Raw genomic sequence first — 19,814 nt, forward strand, 5'->3', positions numbered from 1 at the left:
AAATAACATTATTTCTATTGAAAGTCGCTATTTGTATAATCAATGTTGACATTTTATGAAACATCTATGAAAATTGCATTAGTCACTTTAGTATACGAAAATAAGACTTTGTGGAGAACTGCAATGCTCGTTGATGCAATTGTCAGGGAAAAAGCTATTTACAAGTAGAACAATTTATGAATTTGCCTTTTGACACCTGAGATGGTCAGTGAGTCCTCTGAACTCTCCGGCCGTTTCTACTGGGCATGGTCACTACATGGTCACTACACGTCAGCCATATTGGAACTATTAGGGTGCAATGCTGCTGTGTCAGTGGGAACCGAGAGGAGGGAGCTCGTGCACGGTGTTGTGGAGAAACAGAAACGGAGAGGGAACCCCACACAGCTATACGGTTATAACGGGATTGTAACACATATTTGCAGGATAGGAGACCGGTTAACGGAAATAGTTGAGGTGGAGCTTCGATAGTAAAGATATACGTGAGTATAACGTGGCCTTATACATTTTTTAATGATGTGGAGGATATTAAATAACTTTAACGTTAGCCAGTTAGCATAGTAAGACACCAGTCATTGACAATGGGTTGCAGTGAGAGTCGGAGCTTTCAGTTAGCCTACTTTAATTAGCGTTTTTGGTGGAGAAAATACGGTTTCATTAGATGGCGAAAAGGGGAATATACCCTTTATGCACATGAATATGCATGTTTCTGCAAACAGTGGTGCAGTGTCCGAATCTCACGCCTAGGTGCAAGGTTCAGGGAACACAGAATGTCTTATTCAAATAGTGTGCAGCGAGTAGCTACATTTCATATACCCCGTGGTGAATAGGGAAATTATACAATGTTGCTAGTTCAAAACAAAAAAGTTGTTACAACATTGTTACAATGTTACAAATTTTAACAACTCATGGTTGTTTTGAGAGCTCGCTACATTGTATGCCATTGCATTATGTAGTTCTGTAGCCTGCTCAGCCCCAGTCAATCCGTATGCAATTGTTAATATTACCTTTGACTAATGTATACTTGCAGGGGAGCAGGGGAAGATTAGAGGAGCCCCTAGTATCCTCTGTATTTGACAAGCTGATGTAATTACACAAGTCGAATATGGACTGTTCCTTATTCCACTTGTGTATTAACAAAAAGCTGCTCAACTCCATTAAAAAAACATGTATAATAACCATCATTGTGTTAGGAGGTTCACAGATATTGAGTTTTCTTCAGTTACTGTCACAGTGCAAACCGGAGAGCGTGCTCATAAACTGTAATGATTTTGTAATGAATCTTTTTTATTTAATTTTTATTTTTTACAATGAGTTGCATTGATTTGTTGACTCTGCATATGATTGCAGGCGAGCAGCATTATTTTATCTGCATTCCTGGATCATCTATTTGTTTAGTTTTGTTTCAATGATCAGTATCATTATTGCCATGCCTGCTGGTGTAACAAGTTCAAGCTAGTGTATAAAGGGAGGAGTTTGGAAGAGAGGAGGAGAGGCCAGGTGTGTTGGTAAGAGGGTGTCAGGTTATCAGCTCCGTAGCACTGACAGAAGTGCTTTGGGAAGTGATTTGCACCAGTTGGATATACTCTGTAAATGTAAATAGCCTACAAATATGCAGTTCTGGAATTTCCTGGCCTGTGGAAATGGAGGTAGGTGTACTATATTTATATCCATAATACAACTGACAGTTTGTGAGAAGCAGTGGTAGGCTTGTTTGGCTGAGAACTGAACGTGTGTCAGTCTCAAGAAGAGTGAGTCCGTGTGCCTGAGATAAGGGGAGGAATTTGCTCATGTCGTGGCCGTGCAAGCAGTTGCATGTGAAACGTCAGACAGGTCAAAGCCGTTTGCAACATGAATCTTATGTTACTAGTGGCATCAGGCATTCTTTTGTCGAGTACTGCCATTGTATGTAATCATACAGGGTATGGAGAGCAGGGTAACAATCTAAAGTGTTCAACCGTATGTTGTACTGAGTGGTCAACCCTCAGAAGAACCCATAGCATACCTTGTTTGTCAATGTTACCTGGTAAATTCCAGGACACTGAGGTATACCTCAGAGAATGTGCTGCTTCAGGGCAAGTCTTCTGGTATGAGTCATCTCTTCACATCTAATGGCTTGTAATAACCAGAAATATCAGCAGTTATAATGTGGGTATGAGTAATAGATAAGCCTATGCTTCTGCCCGTGATGATACTGGTACACACGGTGCAATAGGTACCATACACTAACTAACCCTATAGATGTGCTCATAGTGGAGTAGGCAAAATGCTGTGGATGAAACCACACAGGCAAAAACCTGGGTTTCTTTCACCTCAGTGTCATGACAACAATAGTCAGATCAACTGTAGTCAAATCAGTAGTCAAATCAATGAAGGCAGAGATTGTCAACAAATTGTCAGATAAATGTAAGCAGAGATTTTGTTGTGTACAAAATGTACCTTCTGATGTCGACCGCCCCTGCAGAGGGCGATCCAGCTGTTATGTATTGCATCACAATATTTTGAACAAATTCCAATCTCAGGCATAGACAAGCCTTCTGTTCAATTAGATTTGAGATGATCAGATGTTCACTGCCATTGTATGTAATTACATTACACAGATACAGGTTGATAATAAGTAGATGAATGAACAGGCTAGCCTTGCAATCTCAGTTTGCCTCAGGCAATCTCAGATCTTCAAATGCTCAACCTATCTATGTTGATTCATCAATGGAATTTGCATTAAACTGACTTGTCATGTTATTGTGTAAAAATCCAAATGTACACTTTTGCCATATTTGCCATCTGGTTGTAGTTAGTTCTTTCTCTCTCACACACTGTGTTGTGATGATAAGCCCTCAGTGGGGAAAAGAGACAATATGGCCTACTGTGCTTGCTAAACATCGACATGCATACCTACTGTACTCTACCTCACCTTCCAGAAGGCTTTTCAAGCTGCACGTATCAGGCAGAACCCAGATCAATGACAGGCATAATTCATTATGGAACCCTTTTTTAATATGATCCTTGGCAAGGTACACGCTGAGCAAAGGCTAGCGCTATCAAATATCTTGTCAAATGTTGTTGTTTTAACCAAGGTTTGGAGATCTGCTGTGTAAATCAGCCAACAGCGATTATAGGACGAGTGGATGGGGAGTTGAATTGTGTCTTCTGGGGGAAAGAAATGCCTGGAAAGCCCATCAACAGTGATTTATTCAAAACAGTTATGTAAAAGTGAATCTGTGTATTGAGACAACAAGGCTGTCAAGTGTAAAACACATTGTAATACAAGAAGGCAACATCTGGAAGCAAAAACATTTTATACTCTGTCAGTTAGTCTTTACTAAGAATATAGAACCATCGGTCAATAGTGTTCTGCTCAAGAAGAATGGTGGTCTGTAGTTAAATAACTACAGGGAATGGCCTTATAGACTTAGTCCAATGGGAAAGTGCTTGTGGGAATAACTTTCACTAAACTACACTCTTAGAAAAAAAGGGTTCCAAAAGGGTTCTTTGGCTGTCCCCATAGGAGAGCCCTTTTTGGTTCCAGGTAGAACCCTTTTGGGTTCCATGTAGAGCCCTCACAAAAGGGTTCTACCTGGAACCAAAAAGGTTTCTTCAAAGGGTTCTCCTATGGGGACAGCCAAAAAAACCTTTTATTTTATTTTTGTAAGAGTGTGTATTGCAAATAGAAGGACTCAAATATGCTCTAACCCTCAGTGATGTATGGTGCAGCTCTCACAAGTCTACAGCACACCTTAGGCTTGAATAGTGAACCTGTCTCTCTCTCTCTCTTTCGCTCTCGCTCGTGATGTGAGATGGTCTCTCTCTCTCTCATGATGTGAGATGGTCTCTTGTTTGAGATGGTGTCTCAAAACATCTTTAAAAATGTTGATGACACCAATAGGTTAACTGACATCCGGAGCTTTTACACAAATCAGGAAGCTCTGGCCTCCCAGGAATTCAGCGTTGAGACCACATTATACTGTCACACCCAGCTCTTATGAAGTCACTACTGGGATGTGAAGATCAAATTATCCAACTCAATTCCTCTGAGCCCACACCTTTATTACAATGCTTTCTTACTCCTTTTAGTATGTGTTGCGTACCACCATGCATACCACCATGCCTACCACCATGCGTACCACCATGCGTACCACCATGCGTACCACCATGCGTACCACCATGCATACCACAATGCCTACCACCATGCGTAACACCATGCCTACCACCATGCATACCACCATGCCTACCAACATGCGTACCACCATGCGTACCACCATGCGTACCAACATTCCTACCACCATGCGTACCACCATGCGTACCAACATTCCTACCACCATGCGTACCACCATGCGTACCAACATTCCTACCACCATGCGTACCAACATGCATACCACCATGCCTACCACCATGCGTACCAACATGCATACCACCATGCCTACCACCACCATGGCAAGTTATTTTTGTTGAACAGCAGCACACACCCACTGGGCACAGACGTCAGTTCAACGCCTTGTGGTCGGAGGCCGAGCAGTTGCCATACCAGGCGGTGATGCAACCAGTCAGGATGCTCTCGATGGTGCAGCTGTATAACTTTTTGAGGATCTGAGGACCCATGCCAAATGTTTTCAGTCTCCTGAGGGGGAATAGGCTTTGTCGTGCCCTCTTCACGACTGTCTTGGTGTGTTTGGACCATGATAGTTTGTGGGTGATGTGGACACCAAGGAACTTGAAGCTCTCAACCTGTTCCACTACAGCCCTGTTGATGAGAATGGGGGCGTGCTCAGTCCTCTTTTTTTTCCTGTAGTCCACAGATGTTTGGCCCTGCATTGACGACGGCTTTTTATAGCAAACAAATCCTAAACCGATATGTTGCCAGAGACAAATTGGATTATGTGATTAGCAGCACAAATTATGTAAATGGCAAGAACTCTGACTCAATTGCATTTTATACCTGAGGTTGAACTGATGATCAAGGTGGCTGCCGTCATCACTCTCCTTGAATTTCTTATTTTACATTTCCTGTTCATTGATAGAATGCAAACAACTGGTGTGTATTATTCAGTGAGACAACAAATATTTCTGAAACTGGTAGATAGAAATGTATTGAATAAAGCTAACATGATTTCCAATTCTACCTGACTGATAATCATGTCTGTTCTAAGCTATGCATTTCTATGTGAACATTCTGTGGCAGGATCTAGAGTTCTTACAGTAGTCATGTCTGACAGTCTGAGGCTTTTCACATCACTGTAGTTTATACAGCTAATCTTCAGGTCCCAGTAAAAAAAAATATCCATCTATCTGGATTTCACCTATTAGATAGGATGAAATTAATTAAATAGAATGAATAGAACAGACGAATCATTGTCTTGAATGGGGACTCCTGTTCTATTCATTATATTTCTATTAATTGAATCCTATCTGATAGGTGACATCCAGATAGATAATTATTTTTTAAACTGGTCCCAGGCCAATAGGATTACTCTGCTAGAGCAGCTGTTAAATGATTACCACGCAAGAACGATTGACCTCTGAGTGGAATAGCAGCAACCCACTGGGCACAGACGTCAGTTCAACGTCTAGTTTGGATTTACGTTTGGTTGAGTTGACAACTAACGTGAATTCAATGTGAAATCAACCAAAGATGTCACCCAGTCATTGGATTTAGGTTCAAAGTTGGGTGAAAAAAAGGACAATTCCCTTACGTTGATAACTTTTTGCAAATCCATTCAGTTTTCTATGTTGATTCAACGTCATCGCATTGAATCTTTTAGTTGAAATGACTTTGGAAACAACGTTGATTCAACCAGTTTTTGCCCAGTGGGAAGGTGACAATCGTTCTGTGCTGTCCTGTTAGTAATATCATTTGAGTAGTACAATTTGAATGTAGAGGCTAGGGGAATTGGGAATTCAGCATTACTGTACAGTTTTGAGTAAGATTGTGATTCATGACCATCTCCTCCCCTGTGCCTCTCCTTGGCAGGTGTTGTCTAGGTGAGTAAATGAGTGGCGTGACAGAGCCATAGCGTTGTGCTGAGTCAGACGTAGCCCATGTATAGTCTCATCCTAGACCAGGTGTACTGGTATAGGCCTATCCACACGCGCACGCACGGTCGCATACACACACACACGCACACGCACACACACACACACACAGTAATCCGTTTTGCAAGCTGCTGTCTCAGCAAGTCCAGTACACATCACCATTCAACAATCACCCAGATCAATCAAACAAGCTAGGTCTGCTGCAGTATGTCAATCCAGTCTGGTCTAGGGGAATCAGGAGGAATGTTGTAGTCAGTCAGCCAGGTCTGCTGCAATATGTCAATCCAGTCTGGTCTAGGGGAATCAGGAGGAATGTTGTAGTCAGTCAGTAATGACAGTTGACTGCCTCCTTTTAAAAGGCTGTGTTTGTCTTCCACACACACACAGACAGACAGGCATGTGCACACACACACACACTAGGGAGCTGTGTTTGGAGTCTGACCCGTTCGGGGAGGCAGAAGGACGAATGAACCCTGCAGCCAGAGAGTCCTCAATGTACACTTCCATGGTCTTGGTCTCCGGACCAGACAGAGAATAAAGCCGCCCCCGAGGCGGTGTAGTGCCTGGGAGGAGATCAAGGGCGCAGTCGTAGGCTCGATGCGGAGGAAGAGATGTGGCACGGGCCTTGTTGAAAACCTCCCGTAGGTCCTGGTACTCCGCGGGAACTGCTGAGAGGTCTGAGGCTTTTCGGCTTTTCCCAAGCCCGCAGGAGAACGCCCAGGGGCAGGCTGCGCCGCCTTGAGGCAATGTGCGTGACAGAACCGGCTCCAACCCAGGATAGAACTCGTAGCCCCCCAGTCAATCAGGGGGTTGTGCCTTTGGAGCCATGACAATCCCAAAACCACGGGTACATGAGGAGACTCAATGAGCAGAAACTGCATGGACTCACTGTGGTTACCTGACACTCGCAGGTTGATGGGAACCATACTGTGAGTGACCCTGCCAATAGAGCGTCCGTCCAATGCTCTGGCGTCCATGGGAATGGAGAGGGGTTGTGTAGAGATGCCCAGTTTCGACACCAGGGTAGCGTCCATAAAGCTCCCGTCGGCCCCAGAGTCAATGAGCACCCGGAGAGATTTAGACCGGTCACCCCACAGCAGGATAGCATGGAGAGGAGTATGAGTAATGGGAGATGGGAGACTCCCTGTATGGCCCACCAGCGTACTTGTACCTACTGATGAGCCTGGGCTTTTTACTGGACAGGTGGATATGTAATATCCTGAAGTACCACAATACAGACAACATTTGGAGGTCAGTCTGCGTAAACGTTCCTCAGAAGACAATCTAGCCTTGCCCAGTTGCATGGGCTCTTGAGGAGGCGAGTCGACAGTCCTCGATGATTCCCGGGGGAACTCGGTTGACATCGGATTCTCTCGGGAATGCAGGCGTCGGGGACTTCCGGGATTCTTCAGAGGCGAGGGGGAACCCATGGACGATCGCGTGTGGCCAGGAACAGACCTCCTCTCCCTGCTGCGTTCCCGTAACCGCCCATCAATCCTTATGGTCAGGGCTATGAGGGAGTCGAGGTCCATAGGCAGCTCCCGGGCTGCGAGCTCATCATTAATTCCCTCCGATAATCCGTGAAGGAAGGTGTCGAACAGGGACTCCGGGTTCCAGGCACTCTTGGTGGCCAACGTGCGAAAATCTACCACGTAGTCTGCCACACTACGGGAGTCTTGACTCAGCCAAAGTAGCTTCCGAGCCGCCTCTCTCCCGGACAATCGAACACTTTCCTTACCTCCGCCATGAAATCCTCCAGACTAAGGCAAACAATGGGTTGTTGCTCCCACACTGCCGTAGCCCAGGCGAGTGCCCTCCCGGACATCAGCGTATTAAGATCCGAAGGAAACGAAGAGGGCTGTAGCTCGAAGATGAGGGAACACTGGGAAAGAAACGCCCGGCAGGTTCCAGGATCCCCAGCATAGCGCTCCGGAGGAGGTAAGCGGGTTTCTCGGGAATCCGGGGTAGGCTGGGGAGAAGCACCGCTGGTAGCGTGGTTACTGGGAGTCTGGAAGGTTACCGTTGTGGCTTGCCGCCTAGTAGATAGACCGCGGAATTGTTCCAACTATGCATTGAAGGCATGGTCATGGTGTTCCGCCAAGGTATGGAGTCCCTCCACAAGGTTATGAAGTAACTCCTCGTGTCTTCCAATGGTGGCTCCTTGGAGGGAGACAGCATTGCGGAGCTGGTCCGAGTCTGCTGGGTCAGTCATGGCCAGTTCGTACTATCACGACTCAGGATATGACCCAGATGCAGACACAGGAGGCGGATAGTTCGATTCTCAGAATATTTATTAACACCAAGGGGCAGGCAAAGGGCAGGTCGAGGGCAGGCAGAAGTTCGTAATCCAAGGCAGAGTCAATAAGGGACAGAACGGCAGGCAGGCTCAGGGTCAGGACAGGCAGAAAGGTCGGAACCGGGAAGACTAGAAAACAAGAACTTGAGAACTTGAGAAACGGGAAACACGCTGGAAGACCTGACAAAACAAGACGAACTGGCAACAGACAAACAGAAAACGCAGGTATAAATACACAGGGGATAATGGGGAAGAATAGGAGACACCTGGTGGGGGGTGGAGACAAGCACAAGACAGGTGAAACAGATCAGGGTGTGACACAGTGGCATTTCATATGTGTTAAAAGAGGAATTGATAGAACCATTTATTTTGATCAGTGAGGAAGAATATACAATCTCTGTACCACACAACTTCTCTCAGTTTATGGCTTTTAGTATCCAATATCATTAATTTTTTTATTTTATTTCACCTTTATTTAACCAGGTAAGCCAGTTGAGAACAAGTTCTCATTTACAACTGCGACCTGGCCAAGATAAAGCAAAGCAGTGCGATAAAAACAACACAGAGTTACATATGGGGTAAAAAAACATAAAGTCAAAAATACAACAGAAAATATATATACAGTGGTGCAAATGTAGCAAGTTATGGAGGTAAAGCAATACCTCCATAACTCCATGTCATTTGAAGCCCTGGCGCTTAACATTTTAGTCTGTCGTTGCCTTTTTTTTTTACCCCGAATTGACTTATTTCCATCCCATCCAAAGTCTTACGTCATGGATCCCTTATTCAGTCATCGCTGTTCTCTCAGATCATCTATATCATCTCCTTCGCTGTGCTTTCTGCTGAGACAGGTTTAGTCAAGAATAACGAGCTTTATGATTAACTGATGTGCTTAGCTGCTCCTGGCTCCTCACTGATAGCAGGGCTTCTGTCTGTCTGTCTGTCTGTCTGTCTGTCTGTCTTTCTGTCTGTCTGTCTGTCTGTCTGTCTGTCTGTCTGTCTGTCTGTTTGTGTGATGAGGTGGTGTTGAAGAAGTCAGGCGCAGGAGGGTAAATCACAGAATAACAGGCTTTAATCCGCAAAATACAGGTTTACGCAGAAATACGTAATACAAGGCACACGGGAAAATACTCCCGTCGATACACAAGCCCCACCGAGCTTCACAAACCTCCACAATAAACAATCCCCCACACAGACAAGGAAGCAGAGGGAACACTTATACCATGACTAATGAGGGAATAAGGACCAGGTGTGTGTGATTGAAGACAAGACAAATGGAGTGATGATAAATGGATCGGCAGTAGCTAGTAAGCCGGTGACGCTGAACGCCGAAACCTGCCCGAACAAGGAGGGGAGGCAGCCTCGGCATAAGTCGTGACAGTTTGTTTTTCTCTCTGTCTGTCTATCGGTCAGTGGAGGCTGCTGAGGGGAGGACGGCTCATAATAATGGCCAGAACGGAGCAAATGGAATGATACCATTCCACTTACAGTGCATTTGGAAAGTATTCAGACCCCTTTACTTTTTCCACATTTTGTTACGTTACAGCCTTATATAAATAAATACATCCTCATCAAACTACGCACAATACCCCATAATGACAAAGCGAAAACAGGTTTTTATAAATTTTTGCAAATTTATTCAAAATAAAAACTGAAATACCTTATTTACTTAAGTATTCAGACCCATTGCTATGAGACTCGAATTTGAGCTCAGGTGCATCCTGTTTCCATTGATCATCCTTGAGATGTTTCTACAACTTGATTGGAGTCCACCTGTGGTAAATGTAATTGATTGGACATTATTTGGAAAGGTACACACCTGTCTATATAAGGTCCCACAGTTGACAGTGCATGTCAGAGCAAAAACCAAGCCATGAGGTTGAAGGAATTGTCCGTAGAGCTCCGAGACAGGATTGTGTCGAGGCACAGATCTGGGGAAGGGTACCAAAACATTTCTGCAGCATTGAAGGTCCCCAAGAACACAGTGGCCTCCATCATTCTTAAATGGAAAAAGATTGGAACCACCAAGACTCTTCCTAGAGCTGGCCGCCTGTCCAAACTGAGAAATCAGGGGAGAAGGGCCTTGGTCAGGGAGGTGACCAAGAACCCGATGGTTACTCTGACACAGCTCCAGAGTTCCTCTGTGGAGATGGGAGAACCTTCCAGAAGGACAACCATCTCTGCAGCACTCCACCAATTAGGCCTTAATGGTAGAGTGGCCAGACAGAAGCCACTCCTCAGTAAAAGGCACATGACAGCCCGCTTGGAGTTTGCCAAAAGGCACCTAAAGGACTCTCAGACCATGAGAAACAAGATTATGTGGCTAACAGAAGGCTGTAGTGCTGCCATTCTTAACGAGACAGCACCTGAAAAATGTGGCTATATGAATACGTGTCGAAATACGTGTACTCCTGAGTGGCGCAGTGGTGTGCTAACTGTGCCACTAGAGATCCTGGTTCGAATCCAGGCTCTGTCGCAGCCGGCCGCGACCGGGAGACTCATGGGCGGCGCACAATTGGCCCAGCGTCGTCCAGGGTAGGGGAGGGAATGGCCGGCAGGGATGTAGCTCAGTTGATAGAGCATGGCGTTTGCAACGCCAGGGTTGTGGGTTCGATTCCCACGGGGGGCCAGTATAAAAAAATATGTATTCACTAACTGTAAGTCGCTCTGGATAAGAGCGTCTGCTAAATGACTAAAATGTAAAAATGAAATGGTAGGAAAGGAGGAGGAGTGGCTGCCCTATTCAAAGATACGTTCCAGTGCAAAGAAAATACACTAGGTAATTTTATTTCTTTTGAATACCTCTGTTTTACATTGAAGGGTACCCCCAAAATTTAGTTTTTAACCATTTACAGACCTCTACGATATTCTGCAAATTTTTATTGATGATTTTGCTGAACTACTCTCTGTTATATCAGTTGATTATAACTTGTTTATTATTACAGGGGATTTTAACATCCACATAGATAATAGTACAGACAATAATGCCAAATAACTTTTTGCACTACTTGACACTTTTGATCTCCCTCAACATGTGAAAGAGCGCACACACACTCAAGGCCACATTCTAGATCTGGTAGATCTCTAAAGGTCTCGATATTTCCTCTGTCATGGTTAAAGACATGGCCTGATCATTTCTGTGTCTTTTTTTAATCACTTATCACCCCGAATGTTCCAGTAAACTCAGTTTCTGTTAAGAAAAGCTACATTAATGAGAGTACCAATGCTCAGTTTATGGAAGCCATAGCTATCTCTCCAATAATAAGTGCTGAGTCAGTTGATGTACTCCTGGATAATTTTAATGCCAAAATATTGAATGTCATGGATCGTGTTGCACCGGTAAAGGTAAAGAAAACTATGAGCAAACAGAAAACACCATGGAGAACCACCATGATGGTAAGCGCCCTGAAAAGAGAATGTAGGAAAGCGGAACGTAAGTGGAGGAAAACTAAACTTCAAATTCACTATGACATCTATAAACAAAGCCTTGGTAGCTTCAACAATGAGTTACGCAGGGCCAGACAGCAACATTTATCGAGAATGATCAACAAGAATATTAACAATACCCGCCCTGTATTTGTCATGGTCGACAAGCTTACAAACCCAATAAAGCAGATACCATCAGAACTCATGTCCACTGTGAAATGTAATGAATTTGCGTGTTTCTTTAGTGAAAAAATTATAAGTATAAGACGGACCATCAAAACTGCTCAGTCTAAAAAGGACTCTGTACCATCACCACGACCACCAAGACATAACTTGGTTATTATGTTGCATTTTAATACAATTGATCAAAAATCCCTAGAAGAAACAGTTCGACATCTTAAAGCTTCCACTTGCTGTCTCGACACACTGCCATCAGACTTTTGTTTAACTCTATAACAATGGACCTACAGCAAATAGTTAATAGCTCTCTGCAATCAGGCATTTTCCCAACGTCTCTAAAAACAGCTGCCATTAAGCCCCTATTAAAAAAGAGAACACTGGATGCATCTATAATGAACAACTATAGACCTGTATCAAATCTCCCTTTTATAGCCAAGATCATTGAGAAGGTTTTCTTCAATCAACTCAGCAATTTTGTGACCTCATGCGGTCTCTTAGACAAATTTCAGTCAGGTTTCCGACCTCACCACAGTACTGAAACGGCCCTGATTAAAGTTTTAAATGATATATCAGTTCTGGTTCTATTAGATCTCAGTGCAGCATTTGACACTGTTGATCATGGAACACTTATAGATAGGCTGGAAAAGATTGGTTCAGATCTTATCTAGATGGCCGGAGTTACTTTGTCACCATTGGTAATCATGAATCTGATAGGGTGGCTATGACATGCGGAGTTCCACAGGGATCAGTTCTCGGACTGATTCTGTTCAATCTCTATATGCTACCTCTGGGCCAAATTTTACAGAACAACAACATTAACTACCACAGCTATGCTGATGATACTCAAATATATATGGCTCTCGAACCGTATGACAACAGCTCAATAGACTCTCAGTGTCACTGTATAGAGCACATAAATACCTGGATGAGCCAAAATTGTCTACAATTAAACCAAGATAAAACTGAGATTATTGTGTTTGGCAACAAAAATAAAAGAACAAGTATTAGTAAAGAGCTGGATTCTCGGGTCCTTAAAACCAGCGATCAAGTGCGTAATCTTGGTGTTCTGATAGACTCAGACCTCACATTTAGCAGTCATATCAAAGTGGTCACTAAAACAGCATTCTATCATCTAAAAAATATAGCCAGAATCAAAGGCTTGGTGTCCCAAAAAGATCAAGAGAAGCTCATCCATGCTTTTATCTCTAGTAGGGTTGACTACTGTAATGGCCTCTTAACAGGACTCCCGAAAAAGACTGTAAAACAGCTGCAGCTCATTCAGAATGCAGCTGCTAGAATGTTAACCAGGACCAAGAGAACGGAGCACATCACTCCGGTTCTTAAATCTTTACATTGGCTTCCAGTCAGTTACAGAATTGATTTCAAAGTGGTGCTTTTAGTTTATACATCTTTGAATGGTTTAGGACCCGAGTACATGTCTGATATGTTTGAAGAATATAAACCGAGCAGGGCTCTTAGATCCATGAACACAGGTCAGCTAGTAGAGCACAGAGCCCAAACTAAACATGGAGAAGCTGCGTTTAGCACTTATGCCTTACACAACTGGAATAAACTACCAGAAGATCTTAGATGTGCCCCAAACGTATCCATTTTTAAATCCAGGTTAAAAACACTTCTCTTTTCACATGCCTACGGCTGAGCACTTAAACTTAACCACACTGTTTAGCCTTATAGCTTCCTATGTTTTTATCCCATTTTTAATTTTTAATTTTAAATCTTTAAAAAAAAAAATTTTATTTATTTTTTATTGTATTTTTATTATTATTATGTTTTCATTACTTTTGATAAACATCTTTGTAAAGCACATTGAATTGCTTCGATGTATGAATTGTGCTATATAAATAAACTTGCTTGCTTGCTTGCTTGCTTGCTTGATGAAACCAAGATTGAACTATTTGGCCTGAATGCCAAGCGTCACGTCTGGAGGAAACCTGGCACCATCCCTACGGTGAAGCAAGGTGGTGGCAGCATCATGCTGTGGGGATGTTTTTCAGCGGCAGGGACTGGGAGACTAGTCAGGATCGAGGGAAAGATGAAAGGAGCAAAGTACAGAGAGATCCTTGATGAAAACCTGCTCCGGTGTGCTCAGGACCTCAGACTGGGGCGAAGGTTCACCTTCCAACAAGACAACAACCCTAAGCACACAGCCAAGACAACGCAGGAGTGGCTTCGGGACAAGTCTCTGAATGTCCTTGATTGGCCCAGCCAGAGCCCGGATCTGAACCCGATCGAACATCTCTGGAGAGACCTGAAAATAGCTGTGCAGCGATGCTCCCCATCCACACCTGACAGAGCTTGAGAGGATCTGCAGAGAAGAATGGGAGAAACTCCCCAAATACAGGTGTGCCAAGCTTGTAGCGTCACACCCAATAAGACTTGAGGCTGTAATCGCTGCCAAAGGTGCTTCAACAAAGTACTGAATACTTATGTAAATGTAATGTTTCCGGGTTTAAAAATAAATAAATTTGCTAACATTTCTAAAAACCTGTTTTTGCTTTGTCATAATGGGGTATTGTGTGTAGATTGATGAGGGGAAAAAACTATTTAATCAATTTTAGAATAAGGCTGTAAATGAACAAAATGTGGAAAAAGTCAATGGGTCTGAATACTTTCCGAATGCACTGTATTCCGCTCCAGCCATTACTACGAGCCCGTCCTCCCCAATTAAGGTGCCACCAACCTCCTGTGCTGCCGGCTACCTGTCTGTCTGTCTGTTTGTCTGTCTGGCATGCTTTTGTCAGTCTGTCTTTTCATCTGGCTGCCTGCCTAATAATGTAGCCAGCCCTTCTAAATCGCCACCCTAAGAAGCCAGTGAAATACTGATGTGGTGAGTCCCTTGTGCTATCTAGAGGGGTCTTATCAAAACCCTGCCATCATCTGCTGTCTGTCTGAACGTGCCTCTGACTTTAATGACTGCAGGAGGATGTAATCTTGAGTGCCAAATGGCACCCTATTCCCTTTTTAGTGCACTCGTTTGACTAGGGCCCATAGGTCAGAAGTAGTGCACTATGTAGGGAATAGGGTACCATTTGGGACGCTACCATAATCTCCACTGGAGGACAAGGTTAGGTGGTGACTGACTGCAGGCAGGCAGACAAGGACCCCTGTGCTGAATCCAAAAACACTGTGTGTGGAGAAAATAGTCTAGACTGCTTAACGCTTATTAGATTAGGGCTAATCAATTCTAAAGTGATCAGAAACAGAAGCACATCCTCCTCCCTGTGTCAGGATTCGGTGCGTTCCATCCAGGATTAATACTATCTTCTTTCTTACTTTGTACCACTTTCCCCACGATCTCTCCAAATCAATTTATGACAGTCACCAGCCTGCTACCATCATGCAAGCCTTTGAGAAATGTCAAGTACCATAAATGTATAATGTTACTACTTGAGAATGACATGTAATGCTACTTGAGATTACATTCACCGTTACATCACCTGAAACAGCAAAGGTTCTGTGCAAGCAAGCCAAGACCCCAGTGCCTTTGGCAGCGCAGTCTACCAGCCTCAGGGCTGTGCTGAACACATGACCTCTAGGGGGCTGTATCTGCACAGGTGCTGCTGGCTACTGGCTAGCCTCCATTGGTGCGTAGCTTTCAATGGATCACAGTCAGCTCATGTAAATACCCTGAGTAATGCCATTGAATGCCTTCCTAACATTTCTTCTCTCTCTCTGTTTCCCTTGCAGATATTTCCAGGATATCATCATACTACGCTGGTATGTACCTGGGGATTTTTCCTCCTTGTAATTTGGCACAATTTTCCTTTAATCTTTGCACTGGCAGTAAAGATTCTGTAATTTAAAGTTAATAGTGCTACGTGTGAAGCGCTGGTTGAGTGTGTGTAGTTATTATAGAAAAGGACAAACTGCACCTAGACTTGCTCTAGATGATTGCAGCCAGATTGCATTTTGCATGTTATTCCCTATACAGTACATACAGCTATGTGACTCTGTGTTAGTTTCCTGGAGGGAGCCCAGGGCTGAAGCTAAAGGCAACATGGGTCTCTCTTCATCTCCTGCATCAGCATTTCTCTATCTGATTCTTCATCAATATTTAATTGTTTGAACAACATGTACTGGAGAAAATGTTCTAATGGAAAATATCAGATAAGTATTAGTTGCAGTAAACATCTCTGCAAAGGAATGAAGGAATGCAAACTTCTTCCAGTTTGATAGCTATTTCATTTCTCATCAGACTTACAGTTTTGACTTAAATCGGCTTGAAATTCTATGGCAAGACGTCAACATGGCTGGCTAGCACAACCTGTTCTCATAGTTTCACTTCGGAATTGCCGTAATTGGATGAACGTACATTTTTGACCCATTAATTCAGTGTGTTTACAGGGTTAATTCCACATGGTTACAGGGTTAATTCCGCGTTGTTACAGGGTTAGAACAGAAACAACTCAAAGGGTTAATGCACTGTTTTCATTAAGTATCATCAAGTACTCTCCCTGCTTGCAAGATAATTGTGAACTGCCGTGGTGCAGTGGTCTAAGCAGCGTGCTCTGGCTCAGAGCCTCGTGAGTTTGTTGTTCTTTGTGCCGTTGTTTTATTTGTAATTGTTTTTATTTATTTATATAGCTCCAACGAAGGCATATATCCACGTCCTCAGGACCTTTTCAAACGTCCAAAATCGACGGCTCTTTCTTGTGACCACCCTGGTCTACCAATGATCAACAGCCAACTTGACAGTGTTTGAAGAATTTTAACGTAATAATAACGTAATGTGCAAATATTGTACAATCCAGGTGTGCAAAGCTTTGGGAAACCCTGCCTTAGAGGATAGAGAAAATAGGAGAAAGATCTGTCTCTACACTCTTACAACCCAACTCGCGTAAACATACAGAGGTACAAGTAAAGGTCTTGAAGGGCTCAGACTTGCGTGTGAATATACTAATACCATTGTGTTTTGCAACAGGTTTATAACTGCTTAATCATGTAATAGCCTACGCCTAATTCATGCATTATGACTTTATTCCATAGAACCTCTGTTCTGATGTGTGATTGGTGGAATCAAAAAACCTCAATTTGCCACTGAGACAGGGAGGTAGCTGTGACCTCATCACACCACAGAGACAGTATCTCTGATCCAAGACATTCACTAGGATGGTGATAGCATTGCAGAGTTACTTTTCATTTAACTTAAAACATCTTATGTAACGTCATCAGAATTCCTCACCTGTCTACACCTTGGAGGAAAATTGAATGCTGCAAATGGAAAGCATACAGTAGAGAGGAGAGGAGGAGGAGAGGAGAGGAGGAGGAGAGGAGAGAGGGAGGGACATGTTTTGGCTGGGGACAGACCTGGTTATAAGGAGGAGGAGGAGGAGAAAGAGGAGGGAGAGGAGGAGGGAGAGGAGGAGATATTGTTTGCTAATGAGCTGAGCGCTAGTCATGACCCTGGTTGGACTTGATTTGCAGCTCTCTCTCTCTCTCTCACTTTCTCTCCGCTGTCCGTTTTGTAAACAGGAGAAGAGCTGAGTGTAGTTCCCTAAATGAGGTTGAGCTCTCTACTAGTCTCTCACCCTCCCTCCCTCTCTCTCTCCTCCCTTCCTCCCTCCCACCTTGCCTCCCCCCTCCCTCATTCTCTCTCTCTCTCCCTCTCCCTCTACCTCTCTCTCTCTTTGAGTCACACACAAACCCAGCTCACACTCCCTCCTGACACAGCCGGCTCGGCAGCAGTGTTTCACAGCAGCAGCAGCAGCAGTAGCAGCAGCAGCTTGTCCTGAATAACAAACTAGAGCTGAGGAGCTAAAAGGAGCTGTCACATCAGAATAGACTGGCGGTTGTAGTGCTGAATTAACTGAAGGATTGTTTTGTTTAGTTTTTTGTCTCCTCTGTCTTCTACTACACTGTTTTCCAAGTCAGCTGCCTCACGGGCTGGATTAATTTACAAGGCTGTGCAGAGGCACGCAGAGGGATTTATTTAGAGGCTGGAAGCCAACGCTGAGGGCATCTGAAGAGGAATCTGAAGACGAGCTGACAACACAGACCTGTCCCATATTGATCTCTCTCTCTCTCTCTCTCTCTCTCTCTCTCTCTCTCTCTCGGAGTGACACCAAACACCTTCTCTGACCCGGAAACAGCCTGTCTGTCAGGCAAGGTGGATGTTGGGATAAAAAACCTCTTGAGGATTTCACTGAGTTGCTCCCTTGAAGTCCTCTCCTCCTCCCCACCTTCTCTCCCCCGTGGCCCTGAGGCAGGGCTGTGTGAACGGGTCAGAGGTGGGCAGCGGTAGGGGCTGTGTGAAGCGGAGAGGGGCTGTGCGGGGTCCTCAGTAGCAGAGGGGGAAGCAGCAGCCTGTCCTGGCCTGGCCTCTATGCGGTTGTGGAAGGGGACAGGGACAGGGAGCCTGGGTCTGGTACAGGCCGCAGGGTCTGGTGGTGGGATAGACAGACAGGTGCTGCTGCTGCGGCGGCCATCATGGAGAGGAGCGGCTGCATCCCCCTATGCTGGGCTCAGGGCGCCTGTGTTTACGCTCAACACCCTCCACTCCCAAGTATGTATTGTGTACACACAGCAGATATGTTATGCACACTAGGTGCTTCTAGGTAGAGCCTTTTAACCAGTGTTCATCTCAGTGTTTTTTAGAGGTCTTTCTGTTGCTGATGGCTGTGTTTGGATGTGTGAAGACTTGATTGTCGGCTGTTGAATATGAAAGCTACACTGACTGAATGCTAATTCCCAGAACTCTGATATAGTTAGAGTTCGATTTGATTTGCCATGCCCTGCTTTATGCAGGTATTATTGCTGCCTCTCCTACTATAACTTGCCAAGACGATAGGTGCACTGAATGTCAATGGCCCAATATGTACAGTAGAATCTTACAGTAGGTTGCCATAGAGACAAAGGTCTTCTTCTCTCATCTCATCACCACAACAAACCAAGCTATGATGGTGAATAAGTCATCCATGGCTGTGAAAGTAATCAGTGCACCATCATCATCTAACGCAGGGTTTCCCAACTCCTGTCCTCGTTTTTATTGTAGCCCCGAACAAGCACACCGATTCATCTTGTCAACTAATCATCAAGCCCTAAATGAGTTGATTGAGGTATGTTTGTCCCGGGTTACAAGAAAAATGTGTGCTGTTGGGGGTACTCGAGAACCGGAGCTGGCAAACACTGACTACTGCTCAGCACTGCCTTACAGGAGGACTGCTGTCTGTCTGTGTGTCTGTCACTTGCACATATTAAGGAGCAGAGGGGTGAATTCCCATTAGTCTTGAACTGATTAAATATCAGGCAGGGCTGTGATTAGTGTGCCTGTGAGGAGACGGGATAGCTGTTGAATAACTAGGCCAGGTAGAGAGAGAACTTCCCAGGCAACAGCAGTAGCAGCAGAAACAGAACTAGCAGCAGTAGCAGTAGAAACAGAACTAGCAGTAGAAACAGAACTAGCAGCAGTAGAAACAGAAACAGAATTAGCAGCAGTAGAAACAGAACTAGCAGCATTAGAAACAGAAACAGAACTAGCAGCAGTAGCAGTAGAAACAGAACTAGTAGCAGTAGAAACAGAACTAGCAGCAGTAGAAGTAGAAACAGAACAGAAGCGTTAGAAACAGAAACAGAATTAGCAGAAGTAGCAGGAGAAACAGAAACAGAATTAGCAGCAGAAACATAACTAGCAGTAGAAACAGAACTAGCAGCAGTAGCAGTAGAAACAGAAATAGCAGCAGTAGAAACAGAAACAGAATTAGCAGCAGAAACAGAACTAGCAGCAGAAACAGAACTAGCAGCATTAGAAACAGAAACAGAACTAGCAGCAGAAACAGAACTACCAGCATTAGAAACAGAAACAGAACAAGCAGCAGAAACAGAACTAGCAGCAGTAGAAACAGAAACAGAACTAGCAGCAGTAGAA

The 19,814-nt window shown here is 44.2% G+C and overlaps 1 protein-coding gene across 3 annotated transcripts in view; it reads left to right on the forward strand.

The window, feature by feature from the left end:
* The first annotated feature begins 319 nt into the window (after positions 1-319).
* The window catches only part of LOC311124436 (focal adhesion kinase 1-like), a 129,871-nt gene continuing 110,376 nt past the window's right edge, over positions 320-19,814 (forward strand). For 2 of the 3 annotated variants that reach the window (XM_084158296.1, XM_084158298.1), the window contains exons 1-2: positions 1,572-1,646; positions 15,638-15,667. In XM_084158296.1, the coding sequence (XP_084014422.1) occupies positions 1,610-1,646; positions 15,638-15,667 (67 nt within the window). In that variant the 5' untranslated portion in view covers positions 1,572-1,609. Of the gene's footprint in view, positions 480-1,571; positions 1,647-15,637; positions 15,668-19,814 lie in introns of those variants that run through there. The other variant, XM_084158299.1, reaches the window with a different exon arrangement.

This window comes from Coregonus lavaretus (genome assembly GCF_964263955.1).
Source record: "Coregonus lavaretus genome assembly, chromosome: 3".
Lineage (NCBI taxonomy): Eukaryota > Metazoa > Chordata > Actinopteri > Salmoniformes > Salmonidae > Coregonus > Coregonus lavaretus.